The sequence below is a fragment of the Fusarium oxysporum genome, chromosome 1 (genome assembly GCF_000149955.1).
Source record: "Fusarium oxysporum f. sp. lycopersici 4287 chromosome 1, whole genome shotgun sequence".
Lineage (NCBI taxonomy): Eukaryota > Fungi > Ascomycota > Sordariomycetes > Hypocreales > Nectriaceae > Fusarium > Fusarium oxysporum.
The window spans coordinates 614,762-637,621 of record NC_030986.1 but is presented as its reverse complement, the minus strand read 5'-3'; the positions used below and the strand labels follow the sequence as shown (position 1 = coordinate 637,621).

Genomic DNA, 22,860 nt, shown 5'->3' with positions numbered 1-22,860 from the left:
AGGAAGGAGGATGGGGTTGGTCCTGTTGTGACAGATACTTTCCAGACGGCCGAGTCGAGAGAAGTTGCTGGCGCAGCTACTTTCACAGAGCAGGACTCATCGCTTGTTTTGTCGCACAACATCCAGAATCAGGTTGCCCTGCCTCCGGATCTAGACTACGAATACGTTCCCCTCTCCGAGAACAAGGCCCCCGAGCAACCCGCGCGAACATGGAACTTCAAGCTCGATCCTTTCCAGAGTCTTTCCGTGGCGTCTATTGAGAGAGAGGAGAGTGTTCTTGTTTCCGCGCACACTTCTGCGGGAAAGACTGTTGTGGCTGAGTATGCTGTCGCGCAGTGTTTGAAGCGCAACCAAAGAGTCATCTACACAAGTCCCATCAAGGCTCTAAGTAACCAAAAGTACCGAGATTTCGAGGCCATCTTTGGAGATGTTGGTCTCATGACTGGTGATGTTACTATCAACCCCACAGCTAGTTGTCTCGTCATGACGACTGAGATTTTGCGATCTATGTTGTATCGCGGTTCTGAGATTATGCGAGAAGTCGCTTGGGTTGTCTTTGATGAGATTCATTACATGAGAGACAAGATAAGAGGTGTTGTTTGGGAAGAGACCATCATCATGCTTCCCGACAAGGTCCGATATGTCTTCCTCTCTGCCACCATTCCCAACGCTTTCCAATTCGCCGAATGGATTGCCAAGATCCATCATCAAGCTTGTCACGTTGTGTATACCGATTTCCGACCTACTCCTCTACAGAACTACTTCTTCCCCTCAGGTGGTACTGGCGCTCGTCTCATCGTTGATGAGAAGAGCAACTTCAATGAGCAGAATTTCAACAAGGTCATGCAAGAGGTTGAGGAAAAGAAGGGCGCTGACCCCAATGATCCTAATGCTCGTCAGAAAGGAAAGGGCAAGAACAAGAAGACCAACAAAGGTGGCGCTGACAGTGGCTCGGATATCTCCAAGATTATTCGAATGACTATCAAGAAGAAGTTCAACCCCGTTATTGTTTTCAACTTTAGCAAGCGAGAGTGTGAGAACCTGGCCATGAACATTTCGTCGCTCAGCTTCAACGACGATTCCGAGAAGGCCATGGTTCGCAAGGTTTTCAACAGTGCTATTGAGAGTTTGTCAGAGGGAGATCGAGAGCTTCCTCAGATTATTAACTTGCTACCTCTCTTGGAGCGAGGTATTGGTGTCCATCACTCTGGTCTTCTGCCCATTCTCAAGGAAACTATTGAGATTCTCTTCCAGGAGTCTCTCATCAAGGTTCTCTTCGCGACTGAAACCTTCTCCATTGGTCTCAACATGCCCGCCAAGACTGTTGTTTTCACCCAAGTCACCAAGTGGGATGGTGTCAAGAGACGCCCTCTCACTTCATCCGAGTACATTCAGATGGCTGGACGTGCTGGTCGTCGTGGTCTTGATGCTCGAGGTATTGTCATCATGATGATTGACGACAAACTCGAGCCTGATACCGCCAAGGAGATTGTCACCGGCCATCAAGATCGACTCAACTCTGCTTTCTACCTCGGTTACAACATGATTCTCAACTTGCTACGTATCGAAGCTATCTCACCCGAATTCATGCTCGAGCGATGCTTCCATCAATTCCAGAACGCGGCTAGCGTCCCCTCTTTGGAGAAGGAGTTGATGTCATTGCAACAGGAGCGCGACAACACCAGCATCGCCGACGAGTCCACGGTCAAGGACTACTACCAGATTCGACAGCAGCTCAGCGCCTATACTAAGGATATGCGCACTGTTATCCAGCACCCCAACTACAGTATTTCTTACCTGCAGCCAGGTCGCTTGGTGCAGATTTACAACCCCAAGGACGAGAACGAGACCATTGCTGGAACCGGAACCGACTTTGGCTGGGGCGTCATCGTCAACCAGACCCCTCGCCGCGCACCCAAGATGGGCGAACCCGAATATGCCCCTCAGGAATCCTATGTTATTGACGTGCTTCTTCCCATCTCCCGATCAAGCGCGGATTTCTACCCCACTCAGCCCGTCGAAGATACCCCTATGCCCGTTGGCCTCAAACCTTTCGGCGACGATGACGACATCAAGTTTGCGATCGTCCCTTGCCTTCTCACCTGCATCAAGGCTATTAGTCAAATTAGGCTTTTCCTACCCAAGGAAGGCCTCAAGTCTGAATCAGAAAAGGAGACGCTCACAAAGTCCCTCATGGAGGTCAAGCGCCGCTTCCCCGATGGTCTGCCTGTTCTGGACCCCATCGAGAACATGGAAATCACCGATGATTCATTCAAGAAGCTTCTTCGCAAGATCGAAGTCCTTGAGTCCCGACTTCTGGCCAACCCTCTTCACCTCTCACCCCTTCTTCCCGCTCTTTGGGACCAGTACCACACCAAGGTCAAGCTTACCGAGAAGGTCAAGGAGACCAAGAAGGCCATCGCCAAAGCGTACAGCATCGCCCAGATGGACGAACTCAAGTCTCGCAAGCGCGTGTTGCGACGTCTCGGCTTTATTAACGATTCCGAAGTCGTCCAGCTTAAGGCTCGCGTTGCCTGTGAGATTTCCTCCACCGAAGGTCACGAGCTGCTTCTCTCCGAATTGCTCTTTGACCGCTTCTTCAATGAGCTCACTCCTGAGATGTGTGCTGCTGTCATGAGTTGCTTTATTTTTGACGAAAAGATTGAAACAACCCAGCTCAAGGAAGAATTGTCGAAACCTTATCGTGAGATTCAGGCCAAGGCTCGCATTATTGCAAAGGTCAGCCAGGAATGCAAGCTTGAGGTCAACGAGGAGGAATATGTCCAGAAGCTCAAGTGGCAGCTGATGGAGACGGTCTACGCATGGGCCCAAGGACGTCCTTTCATTGAGATTTGGTACGTCCCCATTTCCTTCTATAATTCTCAGTAAGACACCTGCTAACACATTTCAGCAAAATGACAAAGGTCTACGAAGGCTCTTTGATCCGTCTCTTCCGTCGCCTGGAAGAGCTACTTCGCCAGATGGGCCAGGCCGCCAAGGTCATGGGCAACGACGATCTAACGAAGAAGTTCGAGGACAGTTTATCCAAGATTCGCAGAGATATTGTGGCCGCGCAGAGCTTGTACCTATAAAACGGGGGAAATATCATGTAATGTGTTTTTTCTATACTTTTCACCGGCTTGGGAGTCTGGCGTGTCGGGTGTGGAAAAAGAGATGTAGTATACCTTGAGCTCGAGGGATTAGGAATAAACCTATGCGAACCTTAGTCAAAGTGATATCTAAACTAATAGAGCTGTTTTGGAGGCTACGAGGAGTGCGGTATGAAAGTTTACAGAAATTGCAATGCGTTTTATAATGCATACTTGAGCTTAGGTTGAGTTTGTAAGTGATCTCAGAATCTACAAGAATTCGTACAATTTTTTTTTAATTTTTTTTAATTTTTTTAATTGATAAAGGCTTAAGACTATGGTAATAAGACGTGTGGATTGGATCCCTGTGGTATATTCTGTCTGTTTGTCCTGCCTTGAAGAGCAGTCTATAGAATGCCTGTAAAGCCATAACGCCATCCATGCTTTGGCATGACCTCAGCGCCCAAAGTTAACGCCTAAACACTCGATACCCCCAAGCCAAACATGCTACCGCCGTTGAAGCACTGAGCACCATCCGGACTGTTTCAAGGCTCTACTAAGGCCGGTCTCCTGACAGCTCCATGATGAAACCAATAACAAGACTAAAGACAACACCGAAGCCAACGAATATCTGCCATCTCTTACTCCAGATACCTTCTTGGCGCATCAACCATGCTAGACTTCCTAGTGGGAAGAAAAAGCCGACCATCATGGCTTTGAATAGTATTTCCAGCACGGAAGCCATGCCGGAGTTTTCGTCCTCGAGTGGATTAGACCCGGACGGGATTCCTTCGGCGTTGTTGTCGATCCATGCGTCTTCCATGTTGCGCAGGGTGTCAGGTGATGGCATAGCGTCTGGTGTAAAGCGCGATGTATGAATAGATGTAAACTGTGTCCTCAAGGTTGCGATTTCTGAAGGCGAAAAGCCAGACTGTAGCAATCGATCAAACCCCCGTGGTCGCGGCCTTGTTGAAGTCGTAGGTTTCGAACCATCACCAGTCGCTTCCTTCGGTGGCTTAAGCGCCTCCTCCTCTTCCTTCTTCAACTCGTCGCTCGTCAATTCATCACCAATGGAGCAATTAACATAGATCCGCGACACATTCGCACCCTCAACAGCCTTGCCTTTCCCCTTCGGATCATCGTTGGTGCGCGGCGGCGCAGGATGTGGTTTGAGGACAGAGCTTAGCGCTGAAGCATCGGGGAGCAGATGACCTTGGTGAATGAGGCGTAATCGACTTTTGGATGATAATCGTGTGCGGAGGAGGTGCTTGAGAGCGAGAACGGTTGTTGTTTGGGGTGAGGGGATGTCGAGTTCGAGATCTGGTTGTGATGTGGTGAAGCGGATTGTGAGATGGAGGGGAGGAGGGAGAGGGTGTGATGATGAAGCTTGAGAGGTCATGATGAGGGCATTGTTTGGGAGTTAGAGATGAAATTGTGACAGAAGCTGACAGACGGAGTGAGACTATAAGAATGAAGTTGTGCTGTTGATGCTACAATGTGTGTAACAGGAGCAAATAAAGCTGAAGTTGAGTGAAGCTGGGTGGTATTGGTGACGTGACCTCCACTTGCCGACCTTCTAGAAGGATGCTTTACAGGGTTGATGCAGAAGTCACATGCTGAAGCTTGCCTCTTTATTCTCTTCAAAATATCAATATTAAATGCTAAGATCGAGAACATTTAGAGCAAGACTCCCATTCTCTTTTTATCTCAATGCTTACAATAGACGCACCTTACTATTCATGTGAAAGAGACCTGCGTGAGGTAAGGTAGGTTCCAGACCAGTAGCTCCCATCGTAGGGCAGGGGTCTGTAACTGCAGCCCCGCTGCAAGGGTTCCTGAGCCTCTAAAAATCTCCCGACCGCCCGGCAGAAACTCCCCAAACAACCGTCATCATCCTTGATTTTGTTTTTTACGTTGATCAACAACACGCTCGTTAGAACGTTTTTCCACATCACCATTGTTCTCATCCCCTTCCTGTTTTTCGTAGGGAGATGGTCTTGGAACTATGCCGCGCCTGCGAGGGACCAGATATTTGACCTGCTTTTATTGCGGGAAGAGGTCCAATACAAAATATGACGGCATCACACGGCAGTTCCTATGCCTATCATGCGATGCGACAAACTACCTCGATGAAGTATGATGATCACGTCCATGTTTTAATACAGTTACTAATGAAGATTAGAATGGAGAGATTACGGATCCTCCAGTAGCCACCGAGCGTGAAGCTCCCGCAACCCAATACGCTGTTCCTCGACATTCATCTCCATCCTCCCCAAAAGATAGCATCTTTTGCGCAACATGTCTGAAAAATCAGCGGCTATTTACGTCATCTCTAGCGCAGTACCTGCCCGACGATACGAATCACCCCGACTACCCCGAGCTCGAGCGAAATTACTACAGATTCCGAAAGGGGTTGGAGGAACGATATCCTCAAGTTTGTGACGAATGCGCCGACAGGGTCGATGGTCAGATACGAAGGGCGGGATATACGGCTAAAACGGACCATCTTCGACGGATGATGGAGAAGAGCAGAGGGAGAAAGATTTCACCAGAAAAGAAGGGCGCTCTAGACTGGGTTGATAGCCTAGGCAAAGGGTTGTGGTGGGGAGGATTGGCGATGCAGATGCTGTGGCATCTCAGAGCAGTCACTTTGGCGTTGGAACATGAAGATGTGGGAATGTACGATCCGGACGATATGAGTTGGTCGACGCTGGCTGTGAAGGGTCTGGGCTTGGCTGTGGCATTTCTTCCTCCAGCAGATACTCTCATCAACAGCGCCGTTGTTGCGAGTATACTATCGGCATGGTGGAATCCTCAGTTCGTGCAAGTCAGCCGAGGCTTCACAAGACATCTCCTGGGTTTCACGCAGTGGTATGCTTTTCAGGGGCTGATCGTCTTTTTTCGCTTCCTATTCCGCCGGGTGCTGGAGATGGACGGAGGACAGGCTCAATCACGGAACGCCCAACTTAGCGCGCACGTGGTTATGTCAGTTGTTATGGTCATGGTAAGTTGTCCGAGGAAGTTACACCTTAAAAAACGGTGCTAATATGTTCAGATATATTCTGCCGCAAAAAGGTCTATCAAAGTCGATACCACACCCCTTTTTGGCACCTCAAACACGACGTTTTCACCCCCGAAGCAACCTAAGATTACTCGAGAAAAGAGAGAGGAACCAAAGACCTTCTCCGAATTGCTGAATGAAGCTTTAGACTCCCCTGCGGCAACACCTCAGCCAGATCGGTTCAATCCGTCACCTATCAGGACATTTTCACCACCACCACTGCCCCCTGGTAGTTCTTTTAAAGCCCCTGGAAGCACTCGTACTCAATTCAACGCTCTCAACATCACACCTCGAAAGACACAAGACCTTGGATACTCGGACGAGATGGATTGGACACCAACCGAATCTCAGACTCAATCTCAGTCGCCATACCGAGCTTTCCAGGATACGCCCTCCTCCAATGGACCCCGAAAGTCGTTCGGAGAGGCACCCGTGAGCGCCGAAACAAGCCCGTTTTGGTACAAGGTCCCTCCTGCACCGACGAATCCATCCCAGCGTATACGAAACCCTCCTAACGCGCCAATTATCAGAACCAAGCCGGCACAGCAGGAGAGTATTTTCTTTCGAGGCGCGGCTAAGAAGAGGGATGAGAATGAAGATGACGAACGTGAAGTTTCGTTCAAGCCGCCCAGTTTCTTTGCGCCTCAACACAGTAATGACGAGGCTAATGGGTTGGCTGACCTCCTGAGTCAGAGCTTTACCTTGGGAAAGGAACAAAGCTATCCTGATGGGTCTTCAGGAGGCTCCGCACTCAGACGGGGTTCAGAAACTCGCACGTCTACTGGTACACCTCAGTTTGACAACCTTGGTGTTGAATTCACCGCTCTGGCTGTGATGCTCGTTTTCTGGGGTCTCACTGTAGCAGTTTCCATGCCTTTTGGACGAGAAGTCCAGCTCGCATTGCTATCAGCAGTAGGCATCATTGCATTGCGAGAAACAGGCGAAACAAGCCGACAAACAATAGTCCCTACCACAGCGACATACATCAGCTCTGTGCTGAATGTAGTCGAGCTGGCAGCGGTCTGCTGGCTTGGACTGGAGGTTTTTCAGGAGAACGAAGGCGCTGGCAAGTACGGAATTGGGCTATTGACGACAATGCTTGGGCATCAGGTTTGGAGTACTATGAATTGAGGTTTATGCATAGATAGAGAGGGCGGTTTATGTTGCTTGGGAATATCATGTGCGGCGTTGGATGAGAAACGAAGTATTTTATGAACATGGTGGCTGGTTAGAATAAGTTACCAGATGAGTCATGTTGGAATATCAATGAAATTATTGACACGCAAAGTTGCTTGTGTGACAAGTATGATAATGAAGCTTGGTTGGATATGCAGTTATGACTTGTATTCTTGGCTCGTCTTCTGGGATCTTTGCCCTGGAGACACTATCTCACGTGTTATTTCTCTGTTATCCAATCTTAGTCCTAACCCTCAAAAGGGGTCTCATAAGGCCTCTCAGCCTGTGGTGTGATGCGAGCAAGATGTCGTCGCTGACCAGAGTGCCAGTCAAGAATAGCAGTATGCTGAACTGATCTATTATCCCAAACAACAACAGTCTTCTCCTGCCATCTCACACGAGCATGGAAGTCAGCGCCCCATGCGATGTGCTCATACAAGAAGTTGAGAATAGCATCAGACTCTTCCTTCTTGAGACCAACGATGCTTCGTGTGACTTGTAGCCGTTAGCTTGTTTCTCCAAGTCTTGCATGAGATGACTTACACTGAGGGTTGACAAAGAGCGACTTCTCCCCGGTAACAGGGTGTGTTCGCACAATAGGATGCTCATTAACAACTGGTTCACGTCTCTTAATACTTCCCTTCTTCACACTAGCATTGACCTGCTCAATCCCAGAATGAGTCGCCTTGAGTCCATGCAACAACTTCTGAAACGTCGGCGACAATCTGTTATACGCCTCGACAGTATTCGCAAAAAGGGTGTCGCCACCAGTGTCGGGGTTATCAAGGACATAAAGAAACGTCGTTCCAGGCGGCTGCTGCTCATACGTAATATCAGAATGCCACGCCACAGAGCTCACGCGCGTCTTGAAGAACTCCTCGTACGACTTATCACCCGCGCTTCTATGCACGAGATGGATCTCAGGATGACCCTCTGGCGAACCAGACGTGGGATGAATGTGATGGCGGCCGAAGTAACCACCGAACTTTAAAGCTTCGGAGATGGGGAGGTCGGCGAAGTCTTGGTTGCGGAAGGCGACGACTTTGCGCTCGGCGACGTAGCGAGCTAGTTCGTCTTTGCCGGCGTCGGAGAGACTGCTTAGTTGGACGCCTTCGATCTCAGTGCCGATTGTGGGGGTGAGGTGGGAGATCTTTGTGGTGGACTTGAGGAGGTTGGGGAATGTTGGGTCTGCGTCTTTGCCGTGTTCGTAGTGCTCGAAGGGCTCGAGGGGAGGGTAGACTTGGTCTTTGTTCCATGTTGGGAGATAGTTTGGGTACTGAGATATGAGGGTTAGTATATGGAGTATATGTGAGAGAGGAAGTGATATACCTTTGCAGCAGCGTGGCCGTCAATACCCTTCTCTTCGGCTTCACGACGGTAGGCGACGGGGGACAGCTCCTTGTAAACGCCCTCGACATGGCCGGGGTAGAGCTTTACTTTCTGTGCATCGGCTGTAGGAGCCTGAGTCTCAACAGCTGAGGGAGCCATTGTGTATGGTTGCTATCAAATATTGTTTAAGTCTTTGATACGGGTTTAACGTCAAATGTGTAGTTCACTTGGAGCTCTACGACCTTTATATACACCACTCACTCCTCATCTGACAAATACCATTCCAATACAATTCACAGCGCGGGGAAGTATGCATCCGCAATACAGAACTCGCAATGACGAACAGTAATTGTCAACCATTGTCATCATCCAAAGGCATCGCGCAAGCATCGCATCTATTGCGTTGATCAGTGAGACGCGAATCAAATCACGCAACGGCCGAGAGGGACGGAGAGTGTAACACGACAATGCAGAGTAACTTGGCGATCTGCTAGTATTTATCACGGCGTTATAGCATGGTATTGCGCAATGTCGGATCTCGTGGTTGAGGCCTTGGGGGTGGTGTTGAGTTGGCGCAATTCCTGGGGATAGGTCACGCAATATGACTATCACTCGGGGTTATCGACACGGAGTATCGATGTCTCGGATATCGGCCATAACTCTTTAGAAGTTCTAAAGGCCTATGGAATAAGTTTTGTAGGTATTATAATTATATGTGGCTCAAAATTTGAGAGTTGCAGTTGTCTCAAATATCTCTATCGTCGGGAAATGGCTATATAATAATCTACCCCAGCAACTCGATATCAACTATCCGTACAAATGCCCCGTAACACTTCCAACTACCGAACCATGCCAAGTCCGAGTATTTCTCCATAAAGTAGCCTAAACATTCTCGTTTCACGGCATCTCGGTCGGATCACCCAGTGATTGGTCCCTATCGCGAGCACGTCATGCCTCTATTCTCATAAGATAGGACAAACCTCCGAACTCGACCATCACTAGTTCCAAAGCGCCCCATCTCTTGTACCAATTGTAAGCTTAAATCTCTTGACTTATCGAGAGGTCTTTATTGGTTCTTTGGTTGTGGCTCATGGTCTGGACCGAACCCCCAGGTTCAACAAGAGCTGCTGTATCTTGATACCTTGGCTGACTCGGTTCAGAATCCCAGCGTCGTAGTTTATCCTAGAGGCGTCGATTAACCCTGAACCGGCTGGTCATGCCCAGAAAACACACGTTCGCCGAGTCCTGAGGTGATTTCCGTAGTCCATCGCGACATTGATAACCCCCGTGTCTTCTCATAGAGGCATCCCAGGCAGCATGGGGGCAGTACTGTAGAGTGTTAGATCAATGTCTAAAAGAATTGGTCTTGGTAGGGGAGATGCCAGCCTTTATAAGTCCAGCCCTGCACCACACAACATCACATCATGTTCGACATCTCCGCGGCCCTACCTCTTATTCTCTTTCTCCGAGGACTTACTTGCTCTCAGTTGTTACTAGTGCTTCCCACTAAGATCCAAAATGGCTGCCGTTGGAGACTCCAAGGGGGTCATCGGCAAGACTGACTCTGAGGATCAAGGTCGTTTTGACAGTGGTGATGAGACTGCCAATTCGTCAATCGAGCACCCCTTCTCGGATCCAGAGATCGCGGATCGTTGGAGAAAAGTGTATGAGAATGCGCAATATGAGAATCGACATCGGTTTGATCCAAGTTTTACTTGGACTGCTCAGGAAGAGAAGAAGCTTGTTAGAAAGGTACTTTGCTCTTCCGCAAGAGACTTATACTACTATCATTATATGGCCTTCTGGAAGCCAGTTGACTAACATGCGCTTGCCTCTAGATTGACTTCCGCATCTGTCTCTGGGCATGGGTCATGTTCCTGTCCCTAGACTTCCACCGACGAAACATCAACCGTGCTATTTCCGACAACATGGTAAGTTAATTCTCCGATGTATCTGGGGTGAAGTCTTGACTAATAGTTTCTTTTAGTTGCCCGAAGTGGGCATGAACACTAATGATTTCAACTACGGCCAAACTGTAGGTCTACCCTTGCTCAGCTCGGCACTTCGACTGACCATTTAGATCTTCCTTGTGTCCTTCCTCTCAGCTGAACTCCCCAGTGGCTTAATTAGCAAGAAACTTGGTGCCGATAGATGGATCCCGTTTCTCATCTGCAGTTGGTCACTTGTTGCGGGTTCACAAGCTGCGCTGCAGAGTAGGGGTGCTTATTTTGCTATCAAGGCTCTTCTGGGTCTTTTGATGGGTGGATTCATTCCGTAAGTCATCTGCACCCTGGCATGATAATAGCGACTGACAGAGATAGTGATATTGTTCTTTGGCTCACTTACTTCTATAAGTCCAATGAGCTACCCATCAGACTGGCTTTCTTCTGGACTGCCCTGAGCACTAGCAACATTCTAGGCTCTCTTCTCGCAGCTGGTATCCTTCAGATGCGAGGCGTCCTCGGTTGGGGCGGTTGGCGATGGCTGTAAGTACTAATGCTTGTCAACTTGGGAATCTCAAGCTCACATGGCTCTTAGATTCCTCCTTGAAGCTATTGGCACTTTCATCATCGGTCTCTTCTCTTGGGTTCTCATGCCTCCCGGTCCCTGCCAGACCAAGAGTTGGTTCCGTGGTAAGAATGGTTGGTTCAATGAACGTGAAGAGTACATCATGGTGAACCGACTCCTTCGTGATGATCCTAGCAAGGGTGATATGAACAACAGGTACGCTACCTCCGAGGCACCAACTATGCTCATGGACTAACACCTTTCACAGAGAAGCTGTCAATCTCTCCAAGCTCTGGAAAGCCGTCAAGGACTGGGAGCAGTGGCCGCTCTACATCATCGGCCTTATGGTGTACATCCCTCCCGCTCCCTTCAACACCTATCTCTCCTTTATCCTGCGTCAAATCGGCTTTTCCGTCTTCGAAGCCAATCTTCTGGCTATTCCATCTCAATTCCTCTACGCTGTCAACTTACTCATCATCACCTGGCTTTCCGAGCGGGTCAAAGAACGAGGCATGCTATCATCCCTCTCCAACATCTGGATCTTCCCATGGGTTCTCGCCCTCGTTGTCCTTCCTGGTGATATATCCCCTTGGGTTCGATACGCTCTCATCACAGGTCTTCTGAGTTACCCGTACTGCCATGCTATTCTCGTCGGTTGGAACGCCAAGAACAGTAATAGTGTGCGCACGAGGGCTATAAGCGCTGCCCTGTACAATATGTTCGTCCAGACTGGTAACATTGCTGCATCTAACATCTTCCGCGAAGACGATCAGCCCCTGTACAGACGAGGTAACAGGGTCATTCTTGGCATCACATCTGCAAATATCGTCTTATTCTATATCGTCAAGGCGTTCTATGTCTGGAGGAACAAGGTCCGCGATGCGAGATGGAATGCTTTGACAAAGGAGCAACAGCAGGATTATATCCTCAACACTACGGATGAGGGCCAGCAGCGTTTGGACTTCAGATTTGCTCACTAGACGAGGGATATTTCCCACTGACTCATACCAAGTTTCGTCTTGAAGGATTTTCAAGACTTCAGTGTTGTAGAATTCTATGATGAGAAAATCAAGATTGTAATTGGTACCAAATTTGTGCTCTCAACTGAAACCCCAGGATGCTTAGTAAAGTGGAAGCAGCGTGTGCCGGTCTTCAGGGTATTGTAATAACATTTCATGACCTCACATGACATGCCTGATTAAGAAGACATCCGTGGAGCCATGAAGCAATTAAGGAAAGCTGATGAGAGACGGTTGGCCAACGCCGTGGCTATTTTGCTGAAGCCCTTAATATGACATCAACAGGATAGCCTCTTCCGCCACATGAAGTAAATCACCACCAGACTATCCACATAAAAGCATTATTTGGAATCCTTGGCGCCAAACGACACCACTATTGTGCGCGCTTCCACAGTCGCCCAGGTGTTCGGAACGAGGAAACACGCCCAGTGACGATCAAGATCTCGAAACACAATAGACGACTCAAGCAATTGTAGGGAAAACAGTGAGCACTGGGACTAGAAGAAATGGAAGGGCCACAGACGTCGTATCATTTGCCGGATACGTGCTGGGGTCGGGGTTGGCGATAGGAGACAACATTCCGAAGTTCCTGGGCCAACTATTGTAGGCGTACACTTACACAGATCACCAGTCTATTGGTGTGTAAGTATTCGAATGGCTTGTGGCTAGGTTGCGCCACAGGAACGCCTTTGGTTGTGTCAAGTCTTTGTCTCAGATGTTGAAGATACGGGAATAGTCTCAGATGAACCACTTGTGAGGGAGGTGAGACATTCTACATCACAGCACAATTCAGTCTACGAACGCAGCTACACAAACTCCTTCTAATTACATCATATATATTGCTTCCTTTCTACTCTATATGATCTTCAGTATCTTCAACTGGCTCCTTAAGTTCAATTCCACATCCGCTGCATCGAGTCTAGTCCAGGAACAACTGGAATTTTGCCACGGCCACCATCAAAGGCACGCAAATCTAGAGCAACAATAGCTCAAACTTACATGTCGATCCTCAATATGATTTGAGTTTTCCACGAGTGATCGATTTGACGGTCACAAGGGTATAAGATGACGAGGTCCTCCCGTTTGCGGATGCCATGTCTCAGTCTCTCTTTAACCACCACTCCACAAACTTGAAACTCCTGATCTTTTTAGATCAATTCCACTCTCTTTAAAACAAAAACTGTGGTTCATCATACAAAATGAAGGCTTATCTCGCTCTCTCTATCCTGGCTTGCGCCATCTCAACTACAGCTAAAAACATCCACCGCAGGGCTGACGGTTTTCTTCCTGCCGCTGGTATTCCCAAGGGTGGATATAACGCTTACGGAGGAAATTATGACCATCCTGAGACGAACAAGTATCAGCCTGTTGGGCAGAAGCAGGCTTCCAGCTCTGGTGCTACCAATACCGGAGGCAAGAAGGCGACTACGCAGAGTACAAAGTGCATTTCGAAGAGCAAGCTTGAGTCTATAGTCAACAAATACGTCTCGACTTTCTCTGGTATTACCGATGGTGGAGCGTTGGCCAAGACCATTTTCGAGGAGGACGTCAAGTTTTACTCCCAGTCCATCTGGTGGACTTCATCATCCTCCAAGATCAACAAGTACGCCAAGGTAAACATATCCTCACCCTTTCCATCGCATCCATCAGGCTAACAGTTTCAGAACGATGACTTTCCTCCCATCTACAAGAATCGCAAGGAACTCATCGAAGGCAACACTGAAAAGACTAACGACCCCAGCGCCTTCATCAAAGGACCCATCGCCTACGGCTGCAACTCCTTCACCTTCTACTGGAAGGGCGACTTCGAGGTTCCCAAGGGAACTCGTCGTGGTCGCGGCAACGGTATCGACATGGTTTTCTTGAACCCTGAGACTGGGAAGGTCAAAAAGGCGTACTCTGAGTACAACACCCTCAACCAGGTCTACAACTGGGGTGCTCATATCACTTGGTCCAAGGATGATGTCTGCTGCGATTGCCCTGTGGTGTTTGATCCTAAGTGCAAGTGCAAGAAATAAACTTGGGGATGTTTGTAGTATAGCTGGTCTGGGATAGAGGAAAAGGCGTTAGTTTCTTTATTTAGGCTTGGTTATGGGTGAACTTAGATAGGCGTTGATGCATATCCACAATCTTTACATACAAAAAACATATTCTCATTCAAACTTCTATTCACGCCCGCCGCGGGTAATCGTACATATGTGTCTGTTTGTCTAAAGCCGGCTTGATAGCTTGGGCTCATCGTCCAAAAAGATATTGATCAGCTTGGAAAAGTCATCCGCATATTGATACAGGAACCCATGCCCAGAATCAGGGTACAAGTGTAGTTGCGCTTGGGCATTCTTCAACTTCTTCCATATCACAATGCTGTTCTCTGTAGGCAGCAGAAGATCCTCGCTTCCTACTCTTGTGTTAGTGCTTTGCAACTTTGACACCCACTCGACTTACCATTTGCAATCAGAACAGGGATACGAAGCTCCTCCAGCCGGTCATAAGACGCATCCTTAGCCTGCTTCGGATCCATAAACTTTGCAAAGGCAATTCCCTGCCGACGAGCATTCGCAGGATCAACATGATCAGTTCTATCCTTTCGTGCATTCGTGATTCTCTTCCAAGCAGCCTCACCCGCGGCTCTGCTCTTATCGGAAGTATTGAACATGCTCATCAAGAAAGCTTCCTTGTGCTCTTCCTCTGTCTTGGCAGCATTGAGGGCATTGAATGCTTTCAGAGAAGGCGCTGGTACTACACCTTCGCCTGTGCTGGGCATACTTCCGCAGAGGATGAGACGGCGGACAAAATCCTTTCCGTTGAGGGCGACGAGCTGAGCGACACAGCCGCCCATGGAGAATCCCATCACATCAGTCTTGTTGACGCCGAGTGCACGGAGGACGTTGATGTAGTATTGTGCCCATTGCTTGTATTGCTTGGGGACTTCGCCCTCAGAGCGCCCTACGCCTGCGTTGTCAATGGTGATGATGGGGCGTTTGGCCGCGATGGGGTTTATAAGAGCTGGATCCCAATGGTCCATTGTTCCCCTAGTATCGTCAGTTTCTGCCCGTAGCTCAGAATTGAAGAGAACTCACCTAAAGTGCATACACAATGTGAGGGGTATGCCTTGTTTCGCGCCGAAGCGCCTGTAGGCGAACTTGATGCCATCTACAGTGATGAACTGATCTTGGGCTGTTTCATATGTCGACATTTTGAAAATGTTTATGGGTCTGGAGTTCCCATTTCTGAATGTCAGCAATTTGGAAGCTGCTGTATAAGTTCAATGAAGATGCCGAGGTCCATCGGCTTTGACGTCAGGTGATCCATGATCCGGGGAACCTGGTCAATGTTTGAATACTTTCCTGATTGGGAAGTTTCACCAAGTCTCAGTGGCAGAAGGGAAGAATAGAGTTGGCTTCAATGTTCTCAGGCTGATCTCAATGTAACTCACACAGATAACATGGACAAGCTCTTAATGCCCAATAGCAAATAAACAGAGTTCTTAATTACTTGTGAATGACGTTTAATGCACAGCCCTTGTAGAGTCATTGAGCGATTGCGTATCCTTGTTGCTACTCGCTTGATGGCGGAAACCCTGCCTTTGGATGAAATTTACTAAACTCAATTCCCACCAGAAGTCAACTGAAACCAAAGGCTCATTGGTACCTCGTCAAAAATTTACAAGTTAATGGTTACAGCTCATGGCATAAGCTATCACGCTCGACGGAGACTGCATACCCTAGATCGTCAGGTCGAAAGTCACAATCAGCACGACGTTTACAAAATCGAAGGTATGTAAAGTAAAAAAGACACCCCACTGTAGTATTTGCCTGCCTCAGATAGCTCTGAGCGTCTAAAATACTGGCAGCACAGGTTCAACGACTCATCAATACAGGCAGGGGTTACTGTCTAATTGGAAGTTGACTTGATATACTCTATCATCGTCGTCCTCAGTATAACCCCCTCTCACTACAGCAGGCTAAGCCTGTTTAGGAAAGTGTCTTCCGTAGTATAGTGGTCAGTATGCAAGCTTGTCACGCTTGAGACCCGGGTTCAATTCCCGGCGGGAGAGATCCAGCCACCTGCGATACGCAGGTCTTCTTTTTTGCATTTTTCTCATCACCCATTCATTACGTTAGATCACTAACTAGTTAGCTACCCGATCTTTTTGCTATCAAGAATATCTTACTATGAATACACTCCGTGATGATACTAGAAGTAAAGATAAGCCACCACTAAATGCCGGGTATCGACGAGTAGTATAAATAAGCGAAATCACCCTCCTCCAGGACCAACACATACAGATACTATGACACTTGGGTTTCCCGTCTCGTTGCTGAGCTCCCCAATTCAACTGCTACAATATCATGGTCCACCAAGCAACAATGCACCATCCGTACCGTTAAAAAAGAAGCTCCTCCATATCATGACATACATACATGTAAAGCATCTATCACCATTATCGTGCAAACACCTTTACCACGCCGTCGCCGCCAGCGCTGACTACCCATTTACCATCTTGACTCCATACACAGGCGCAGATGCCTTCGCCCCGCATCACGCGGTGGCTTGTTACTTCTTGCGTGCAGGTACGCTTCTCAAGACTCCAGAAGCGGAGTGAGGCGTCATGACCGGCGCTGACAAGTTCACGACCGTCGGGGCTGAGGGAAAGGCTGGAGATGGCATCGGGGTGAGCAATCATGTTATATGTACATTGACCTGAGAGATTGTTAGTATTTGTCATTACTCGTAAGATAAGAAACTTACCGCTGTTGGCATCGAAGAACCGGATGAAGCGGTCTTCGTGGCCAGAAATGATAGTCCCCTCAACACCTGAGCCAGCCATTGATCGTCCACCTCCAGTAGCACCTGCGCTAGCATCTTCCTCACCTATGCTACCACTGTGGTTCTGATTAGCCTGATCAAGACCGATTGTCGTCGCCACAACAGCGTTGACACTAGTCTTGTTAGACTGATCATATGTTTCAAGGCTGTCCATGTTGCCGATTTGTTCACCGGTTCGGGTATCATAAACGATAATGGCGGCATCTGAGTACGAAACAACGAACGACTCTCCAGTGGTACCCAGAGGTGTGATGCACGTCGGACTGGCGGTGGAGCCGTCAGACCTCGAGATGTTGTGTACAAGTGTATGGTTGAAGGGTGAGTTGGAGGCGATAGTAGGTTGGGGAGTATTGGAGAATCCACTGCCGGAGCTCATCGAGTTACCACGGACTCTACCTCCGCGACCGGTCATGGCTCGGTTCGTTCCAGGTTGTGGTGAGCTCAGCTGAGGAGGCGCGCTCACTGACCACAAACGAACACTGCCGTCTGCAGCACCCGAAACAACCAAGATACGATCCGTATTACCGTAAGGACTTGAGCTTCCGAATATTTGACCAAGAGTTGCTGGCAGAACACAGATAGCCCAGACAGCATCAGTATGTCCTTCAAGAGTCGCCTTAGGATCGACTCTTCCACGCTCCCAAACTCGAATGGTCGCATCTTGGCCGCCGGAGAATATCCAGCCGTCGCCTTGTGCGCGACCTCCAGTTGAGAAATTCGGCGAGGGTGACCACGATGTCAAACACAGAATTGCTCCTGAGTGACCACGGTGCGTAAAGTTGGCTGTAACATCAAGGTCTGACGCTGTGTGCGCAAGACCACCAGGGTGACCGTCTAATCGAGGAATGTGGAAGCGCTTGATCATACCGTCATCTCCTCCAGTACAGATTTCTGGCTCGCCTGGGCTACCGCCTCCAGAGAAAATTATTGTGCGAACAGTGTCGAGATGACCTCGGAGTCCAAATCTGAGCTTGAAATTACCACTCTCAGCTTTTTGGGCAGCCAAAGCTAGCTCATGATCGGCACTTCGTCTTCTAGACATAGAGCCTTTTCGTCGGTGGGAGCTATCTCGTCTGCTCGGCGACTTAGGGAGGTTATCAGCGGTAGGGAAAGCATCGGTATCAGGGCGGTTAGGTTGAGAATTGGGCTGGGAGTTTCCGGGTTCAGGGAATGTGCCCTCAGGGAACTCCCATCCATCGTTCTCAGGTTGTGCAGAGTGCTTCTCTCTAAGTTCAGCGGAATCATCCATTCCGCCTAGCACTTCTGCCGCATGGTTTGCTTGTGACATGTGATCTTCAACCGGTCGGGATGTTACTGACACAGGTGCGGGCCAGTCATTAGAGTTTTGATACATGACGGGTGGATGCTCGGACCGCACCATTGGCTGAGGCTGGTGTTCTTGCTTCTGGCCAAAGTGCTGCTGCTGGTTTTGACCATGAGGCGCATGATTCTGCTGAGATACCCTCGAGTTCATTTCTTGAGCGTGATTCTGAGCATTTCGTGTTGGTAGCTGGAACTGCTGCTGGGGAGCTGGCATGCCAAACGCCTCGACTTCCCGCAGATCCTCCATGATCGGTAGCGGGGGGGATTCTCGAGGTGGCTGCGGGTTCGCGGGGGTAATCATAAGGTACATAAATTCGGATTGGCATTGGTCAAGGAACGTCTTAAGATCTTGTCGTTGAGCTTCCTCGTCACCTCTGTCGAGCTTCTCATAGTTAACGCCATCGACACCGGGTACGGGCATATCCTCCAAAGTAGCTGGAACAATGTTAGTATTAAAAAAGTCGACAAAAAGGGGCATTGCTCACATCTCAGCTTCTCTTGTATCTTAGCAGCCCGATCATTCTTAGCCGCCGTCTCTGCATCAACGGCTTCCTGCCCCTGAAGCTGAGCCGTCTGCTCCTTGACCTTTCGCTCCAGCATAGTCACATATTTCCTCAGCACGCGTTGAGTGGCATCCGCCCTCCGCGCCTGACCCTCAAGGTTGGCGATGCGGCCCTTCATCTCCTGCTTCTCAATCTCCCACGAGTTCCTATCGCGCTCATGTCTGTGCCATTCTGTCTGCAGGAATCGCATGACGCCCTGGAGGGTGTACTCGGTGGCCTGGGGGATGTTGGAGCCATTGCCCTGCATCATAGGTCCCATCTCCAGGCCGCCCACGCCGTTGCCAGCATTAGGGCCCATCGCGGCGCGCCTCTCTCAATTGGGCGGGTGCATGGAGATTCGAGTCGGTTTGGGAGATATGGCGATGGAGGCGAGCGAGTGCCGGTTTCGAAGTCGGACAAGCTCGGTGCGGTAGATGGAGTGTGATGTGATGTGACGAGGCCAGATGTTGGAACTTGGAAGCTCCTGCGCGAAAGATACAACGAGCCTTGGCACGTGTTGTCGTCTCGGTCAAGATTCGGTTCTGGACTATCTGAATAGACGTCGAATCGGGATATCGTGGTTTGCTTTCTGTCGATAGAAAGTCAAAAAATTGAGCGTCGGGTCGTGTGCTGCTAAGAAACCAAGCTTGCCAGTCTTGGTCGGGTACTTTGAGGTCGGGTGTGTCTGTCTGTTGTGCTGTCCTGTGTGGTGCCCTGTACCTCCACGCTGCTAGTTGGTGCTATCCTCTGTATTGACGCTTTGCCGCTGAGATTTTGGCCAATCAGCGTTGAACAAGCTTGACTTTGGAAATGGATGTGAGGCTGTCAGGCATCAACTTGGAACCCCTGGCTAAGGGTGCGGATCACCGATACAGGGACCGATAATCAACAGGGAATTTCAGCTCCTATCAAAAGCAAAATTTGATGGCAAACAATGCCTTTGTTTGTGTCTTATTTTAGCGCTGGTTTTTGTAAAGTTAATCCTAAGGAGCCCTTAATTGGATGCAGGACGGTGGAACATTGTGACGAAGATTGAATTGGTTACCCAACACCAGTATACTCCTGAATCAAGCTCTTGTTTGATATACCAATCACAGCAAAGTTAAGTTGATTCTATGCCTGATGATCCTTGAGCCTGGTTAGGCCTACCAAGGTGCTCGCATCGTCATAACTCCCAACTCCAAACCCAAGGCTCAAACGATAATATGATGGCATCAAAATTCTAGCTCTTCAACCTCCATACCACAATCAACACATGTCTTGACCGTCATTCCATCCTCATTCTCAACCGTTCTTCCCCATTCATGGACATGCCGCCCACCTCCTATTGCATCACCAAACTTGCTCGCACCCGACTTGCTCAAATTGCCAGCCTGTCTGCGAAAAGCATCCGTTCGTGTCTTTTTCTTCAGATCAAGTAGCTTCTCTTTGAACTTGGCTTCCTTGCGAGCTTTCTTTTGTGTCTCTCGTCGCTCATACTCTGCGTCTAAAGCCTCTGATGACCCCCACTTCGTCTTGATCGCGTATTCTTCTACTTGACATCGAAGGAAGAGCATCATGTCGTGCCAATGGGATTTGTGAGGGTTTGGTTTTGAGAGATGTGGTAATAACTCAGGGTCTCGTAGCTCGGCTATTTCATGTTAGCGATGACAGTCCGAAAACTTGAGTGGAACAACTCACGGTCTGTAAGCAGATAATCCTCCTTGCACTCAGTCTTGGTCAACAACGAGTACTTCTCTGGATATTTCTCCTTGCACTTGTTGCAAACGCAGATATGGAAGACCTCTTCCCAGACAAAGTCGATCTCCAAGCTCTTGCAATCCTGACACTTCTTTCGTGTCTCGTCGTCCGCAAGCACACTCAGCCCAGGCTCGAAAGGACCTGCCTTGAGCCTCTTCAAGTTCCGTATCAGCTGCAATCTCTCCCACTCTTGAACGCTCATGTGCTTCGGTCGCTGGTCATCCTCAGATTGTCCAGGCTTCTTGCCGCCCAGAGCATAGTTATGCGGATCATCTTCCGTCGATAAGAAACCACCCTTCGTATCTGTCATGGCGCTCATGTTGTAATCGACGAACTTTGTGAACTTGCGCGCCGGCCGCAACGCCTCCTCATCGCCTTTGTTACGCCCATCTCGATTTGTTCCCTTAGAAGCATCTGCTGTAGAGATAGAGCTGTACGGTCGCTTTCCGTCGGCAGTTTTCGAGATGTAAACGTCTTCTGTTGGTACAAAGCCTCCAGAGCTCTTGGGGATTTCGGGTGCGGTGCCGGTCGCTCGTTGTTCGGCTTCACGCTGGTCTCGGATCGCCTTTGCGCGGAGTCGGTTCTCTTCCTAGATACAGGTCAGTGACTCTAGAGAATAGACATATTTACTCCAGAACTTTACATACTATGCGCTTCGTAACTTCTGGGGTCGGCGGAGTGATTGTGGGTGCAGGCTTTGTTGCCCGAGGTGGTGTAGATGGCCGTTCCATGATGAGCGATCGGAGTGGAGATCAAATACCAAAAGAACAATGCGAAGAGAAAGACAGCTGGCTTCGCCACGAAATCACGAAACAAGTGAAAAAGACGAAATTAGAGAGAAAAGGGCGATTGCAGTCGTCAAGAGAGAAGTTTGACTCAGGGACCTCGATGACGGCGATGGGTGGCGGAGGGGCGGATTGTCGCGATCTAGAAATCTGAATTATGGCACCAATTTACACGAGAAAACGTGACTGCAGCCTACGCAAACTTTCAACAGTCACCAAAATGTACATGGCTTTTGAGGTTATAATCCTCAAGTCCTCGTAATAATCTTCATGATTTTCTACATTAGATATCATTTCAAGAAATTGCTCAATATGCCCCAGTTCCTTGAATCTGACATTCGCCACAAGCAAATACTTTTGCGAGCCATGACACCTTTATTATAGTACAACCAAGGTCTATCACAACCCTAGCTTACGGTCCACGCTATCCTCTAAAGCTGGAATTCGTTTCAGAAGTGCTAGCTTACTCCTCCTTGGCACCACCACGGCCAGCGCGCTCAGCAGCCTCGACGGCCTTCTTGTCGCTCTGGGCAGGGCCACCCTGCATGGCGCTCATGAAACCCTGGGGCTGCTTGAAAGGACGCTTGAGGTCACCGGCGGCAGGCTGGCCAAAGATGTGGATCTTGACCATGTTGTTCTCGAAGGCGCTCTTGAGGGGGATGATGCTCTGGATGAGGAGAGGGTTGGTGTACTTCATGTAGATGTGCATGAAGGCCATCATGGCGATACCCATAGCCTGGCCACGGAAAGCGGTGCGGATCTGCTGGTTATCGTAGGCGTGGATGGTGGTGGTCACGAGCTTGCCCTCCTCAGTGGAGCCCATAGGGGCGGGCTCGACATACTTGAGAGTTGTGAGGTCTATAAAAGCTCATGTTAGCATTGCGATGCTTCAAATTGCCTCAGGAGAGAGGTTATCGTACCCTTCTTCTTGTTGATCTTCAGCTGGGTGTAGAAGTAGAGAGCAGCAATGATGACGTTGCTGGCGAGGTAGACGGCGCGAACAACGTTGAGCACGAAGGGATCATCGAAGGGGACGCGCTTCGACACCTGCATCATGCCCAGGATGATGATCAGGTTGGTGCTATCGCAAATGTCAGCATTCTCTTCTTTGCGCCACCAGATAATCTGCGCGACAAGCTGTCGCGTGGAGGACCACTTACATCTGAGGAGAGAGAGCCATCTTGATTAATGAGCTGAAAACACCGGTAAGGATTGAAGAGAAGAAGTAAGGAAAGAGAAAATGGCAAGGCCAAAGGATTTGGAGGTTGATGAGAATAGAGGATGAAGATGGTTGCAAAGATTAGAGTGCGGGATGAAATGGAATGAACATGTCTTTGCTGGCCTTTTGGAGAGTGGCCTCCACCTTGTGGCTTTTGCCGCACCCTTAGCCCCCTTTGGCCACTGTGGGGAAGCTGCCCGCAAACGACATGAGACAAGACCATTGGCTTATCTCGAATT

At 49.2% G+C, this 22,860-nt stretch overlaps 10 protein-coding genes and 1 non-coding gene across 11 annotated transcripts; 5 read left to right on the top strand and 6 right to left on the bottom strand.

Annotated features, from left to right (window-relative positions):
- Positions 1 to 10: 10 nt before the first annotated feature.
- FOXG_11049 (uncharacterized protein) lies at positions 11 to 3,331 on the top strand (the record flags this gene model as incomplete). Its single annotated transcript, XM_018390540.1, has 3 exons — positions 11 to 19; positions 94 to 2,855; positions 2,912 to 3,331. The coding sequence occupies 3 exons, from the start codon at positions 11 to 13 to the stop codon at positions 3,090 to 3,092; spliced, it is 2,952 nt and encodes a 983-aa protein (XP_018249022.1). The 3' UTR covers positions 3,093 to 3,331.
- Positions 3,332 to 3,379: 48 nt separating this feature from the next.
- FOXG_11048 (uncharacterized protein) lies at positions 3,380 to 4,751 on the bottom strand. Its single transcript, XM_018390539.1, has one exon. It carries the CDS (start codon positions 4,486 to 4,488, stop codon positions 3,646 to 3,648), a length of 843 nt encoding a protein of 280 aa, XP_018249021.1. The 5' UTR covers positions 4,489 to 4,751; the 3' UTR covers positions 3,380 to 3,645.
- Positions 4,752 to 4,976: 225 nt separating this feature from the next.
- Positions 4,977 to 7,468, top strand: FOXG_11047 (uncharacterized protein). The gene is made up of 3 exons (XM_018390538.1): positions 4,977 to 5,223; positions 5,272 to 6,093; positions 6,145 to 7,468. The coding sequence occupies exons 1-3, from the start codon at positions 5,095 to 5,097 to the stop codon at positions 7,279 to 7,281; spliced, it is 2,088 nt and encodes a 695-aa protein (XP_018249020.1). The 5' UTR covers positions 4,977 to 5,094; the 3' UTR covers positions 7,282 to 7,468.
- On the bottom strand, positions 7,455 to 9,080 carry FOXG_11046 (taurine dioxygenase). The gene is made up of 3 exons (XM_018390537.1): positions 8,656 to 9,080; positions 7,870 to 8,602; positions 7,455 to 7,821 (listed from the first exon to the last, which is right to left on the bottom strand). Exons 1-3 carry the CDS (start codon positions 8,812 to 8,814, stop codon positions 7,574 to 7,576), a joined length of 1,140 nt encoding a protein of 379 aa, XP_018249019.1. The 5' UTR covers positions 8,815 to 9,080; the 3' UTR covers positions 7,455 to 7,573.
- Positions 9,081 to 10,104: 1,024 nt separating this feature from the next.
- Positions 10,105 to 12,143, top strand: FOXG_11045 (uncharacterized protein; the record flags this gene model as incomplete). Its single annotated transcript, XM_018390536.1, has 7 exons — positions 10,105 to 10,407; positions 10,494 to 10,586; positions 10,643 to 10,690; positions 10,736 to 10,929; positions 10,977 to 11,141; positions 11,194 to 11,379; positions 11,432 to 12,143. Exons 1-7 carry the CDS (start codon positions 10,174 to 10,176, stop codon positions 12,141 to 12,143), a joined length of 1,632 nt encoding a protein of 543 aa, XP_018249018.1. The 5' UTR covers positions 10,105 to 10,173.
- A 1,092-nt stretch (positions 12,144 to 13,235) lies between these two features.
- Positions 13,236 to 14,355, top strand: FOXG_11044 (uncharacterized protein). The gene is made up of 2 exons (XM_018390535.1): positions 13,236 to 13,795; positions 13,847 to 14,355. The coding sequence occupies exons 1-2, from the start codon at positions 13,382 to 13,384 to the stop codon at positions 14,198 to 14,200; spliced, it is 768 nt and encodes a 255-aa protein (XP_018249017.1). The 5' UTR covers positions 13,236 to 13,381; the 3' UTR covers positions 14,201 to 14,355.
- Positions 14,230 to 15,462, bottom strand: FOXG_11043 (uncharacterized protein). Its single transcript, XM_018390534.1, has 3 exons — positions 15,263 to 15,462; positions 14,628 to 15,214; positions 14,230 to 14,580 (listed from the first exon to the last, which is right to left on the bottom strand). The coding sequence occupies exons 1-3, from the start codon at positions 15,376 to 15,378 to the stop codon at positions 14,393 to 14,395; spliced, it is 891 nt and encodes a 296-aa protein (XP_018249016.1). The 5' UTR covers positions 15,379 to 15,462; the 3' UTR covers positions 14,230 to 14,392.
- A 705-nt stretch (positions 15,463 to 16,167) lies between these two features.
- Positions 16,168 to 16,239, top strand: FOXG_20434. Its single transcript has one exon. It is a non-coding gene; the product is annotated as a tRNA-Asp (tRNA).
- Position 16,240: 1 nt separating this feature from the next.
- FOXG_11042 (striatin Pro11) lies at positions 16,241 to 19,692 on the bottom strand. Its single transcript, XM_018390533.1, has 3 exons — positions 18,821 to 19,692; positions 16,935 to 18,770; positions 16,241 to 16,886 (listed from the first exon to the last, which is right to left on the bottom strand). Exons 1-3 carry the CDS (start codon positions 19,194 to 19,196, stop codon positions 16,627 to 16,629), a joined length of 2,472 nt encoding a protein of 823 aa, XP_018249015.1. The 5' UTR covers positions 19,197 to 19,692; the 3' UTR covers positions 16,241 to 16,626.
- Positions 19,693 to 19,784: 92 nt separating this feature from the next.
- FOXG_11041 (DNA-repair protein complementing XP-A cells) lies at positions 19,785 to 21,540 on the bottom strand. The gene is made up of 3 exons (XM_018390532.1): positions 21,265 to 21,540; positions 20,558 to 21,206; positions 19,785 to 20,507 (listed from the first exon to the last, which is right to left on the bottom strand). Exons 1-3 carry the CDS (start codon positions 21,346 to 21,348, stop codon positions 20,092 to 20,094), a joined length of 1,149 nt encoding a protein of 382 aa, XP_018249014.1. The 5' UTR covers positions 21,349 to 21,540; the 3' UTR covers positions 19,785 to 20,091.
- Positions 21,541 to 21,613: 73 nt separating this feature from the next.
- On the bottom strand, positions 21,614 to 22,819 carry FOXG_11040 (uncharacterized protein). Its single transcript, XM_018390531.1, has 3 exons — positions 22,563 to 22,819; positions 22,323 to 22,483; positions 21,614 to 22,260 (listed from the first exon to the last, which is right to left on the bottom strand). Exons 1-3 carry the CDS (start codon positions 22,580 to 22,582, stop codon positions 21,866 to 21,868), a joined length of 576 nt encoding a protein of 191 aa, XP_018249013.1. The 5' UTR covers positions 22,583 to 22,819; the 3' UTR covers positions 21,614 to 21,865.
- Positions 22,820 to 22,860: the final 41 nt, after the last annotated feature.

Excerpts from the sequence above, each read along its gene's own strand:
- FOXG_11040 (XM_018390531.1), bottom strand. The coding sequence starts at position 22,582 with ATGGCTCTCTCTCCTCAGAT. Across the intron at positions 22,484-22,562 it reads ATGGCTCTCTCTCCTCAGAT|CACCAACCTGATCATCATCC; the intron begins GTAAGTGGTCCT and ends CATTTGCGATAG. Across the intron at positions 22,261-22,322 it reads GAAGATCAACAAGAAGAAGG|ACCTCACAACTCTCAAGTAT; the intron begins GTACGATAACCT and ends GAGCTTTTATAG.
- FOXG_11046 (XM_018390537.1), bottom strand. The coding sequence starts at position 8,814 with ATGGCTCCCTCAGCTGTTGAGACTCAGGCTCCTACAGCCGATGCACAG. Across the intron at positions 8,603-8,655 it reads ACGGCCACGCTGCTGCAAAG|TACCCAAACTATCTCCCAAC; the intron begins GTATATCACTTC and ends CTCATATCTCAG. Across the intron at positions 7,822-7,869 it reads GCTCTTTGTCAACCCTCAGT|TCACACGAAGCATCGTTGGT; the intron begins GTAAGTCATCTC and ends AACGGCTACAAG.
- FOXG_11047 (XM_018390538.1), top strand. The coding sequence starts at position 5,095 with ATGCCGCGCCTGCGAGGGACCAGATATTTGACCTGCTTTTATTGCGGG. Across the intron at positions 5,224-5,271 it reads CGACAAACTACCTCGATGAA|AATGGAGAGATTACGGATCC; the intron begins GTATGATGATCA and ends AATGAAGATTAG. Across the intron at positions 6,094-6,144 it reads TGTCAGTTGTTATGGTCATG|ATATATTCTGCCGCAAAAAG; the intron begins GTAAGTTGTCCG and ends TAATATGTTCAG.
- FOXG_11041 (XM_018390532.1), bottom strand. The coding sequence starts at position 21,348 with ATGGAACGGCCATCTACACCACCTCGGGCAACAAAGCCTGCACCCACA. Across the intron at positions 21,207-21,264 it reads CAGAAGTTACGAAGCGCATA|GAAGAGAACCGACTCCGCGC; the intron begins GTATGTAAAGTT and ends ACCTGTATCTAG. Across the intron at positions 20,508-20,557 it reads GGATTATCTGCTTACAGACC|CCGAGCTACGAGACCCTGAG; the intron begins GTGAGTTGTTCC and ends AACATGAAATAG.
- FOXG_11044 (XM_018390535.1), top strand. The coding sequence starts at position 13,382 with ATGAAGGCTTATCTCGCTCTCTCTATCCTGGCTTGCGCCATCTCAACT. Across the intron at positions 13,796-13,846 it reads AGATCAACAAGTACGCCAAG|AACGATGACTTTCCTCCCAT; the intron begins GTAAACATATCC and ends TAACAGTTTCAG.
- FOXG_11042 (XM_018390533.1), bottom strand. The coding sequence starts at position 19,196 with ATGGGCCCTAATGCTGGCAACGGCGTGGGCGGCCTGGAGATGGGACCT. Across the intron at positions 18,771-18,820 it reads GATACAAGAGAAGCTGAGAT|CTACTTTGGAGGATATGCCC; the intron begins GTGAGCAATGCC and ends ACATTGTTCCAG. Across the intron at positions 16,887-16,934 it reads GTTCTTCGATGCCAACAGCG|GTCAATGTACATATAACATG; the intron begins GTAAGTTTCTTA and ends ACAATCTCTCAG.
- FOXG_11048 (XM_018390539.1), bottom strand. The coding sequence starts at position 4,488 with ATGACCTCTCAAGCTTCATCATCACACCCTCTCCCTCCTCCCCTCCAT.
- FOXG_11043 (XM_018390534.1), bottom strand. The coding sequence starts at position 15,378 with ATGTCGACATATGAAACAGCCCAAGATCAGTTCATCACTGTAGATGGC. Across the intron at positions 15,215-15,262 it reads ACATTGTGTATGCACTTTAG|GGGAACAATGGACCATTGGG; the intron begins GTGAGTTCTCTT and ends TGACGATACTAG. Across the intron at positions 14,581-14,627 it reads CCCTGTTCTGATTGCAAATG|GAAGCGAGGATCTTCTGCTG; the intron begins GTAAGTCGAGTG and ends ACACAAGAGTAG.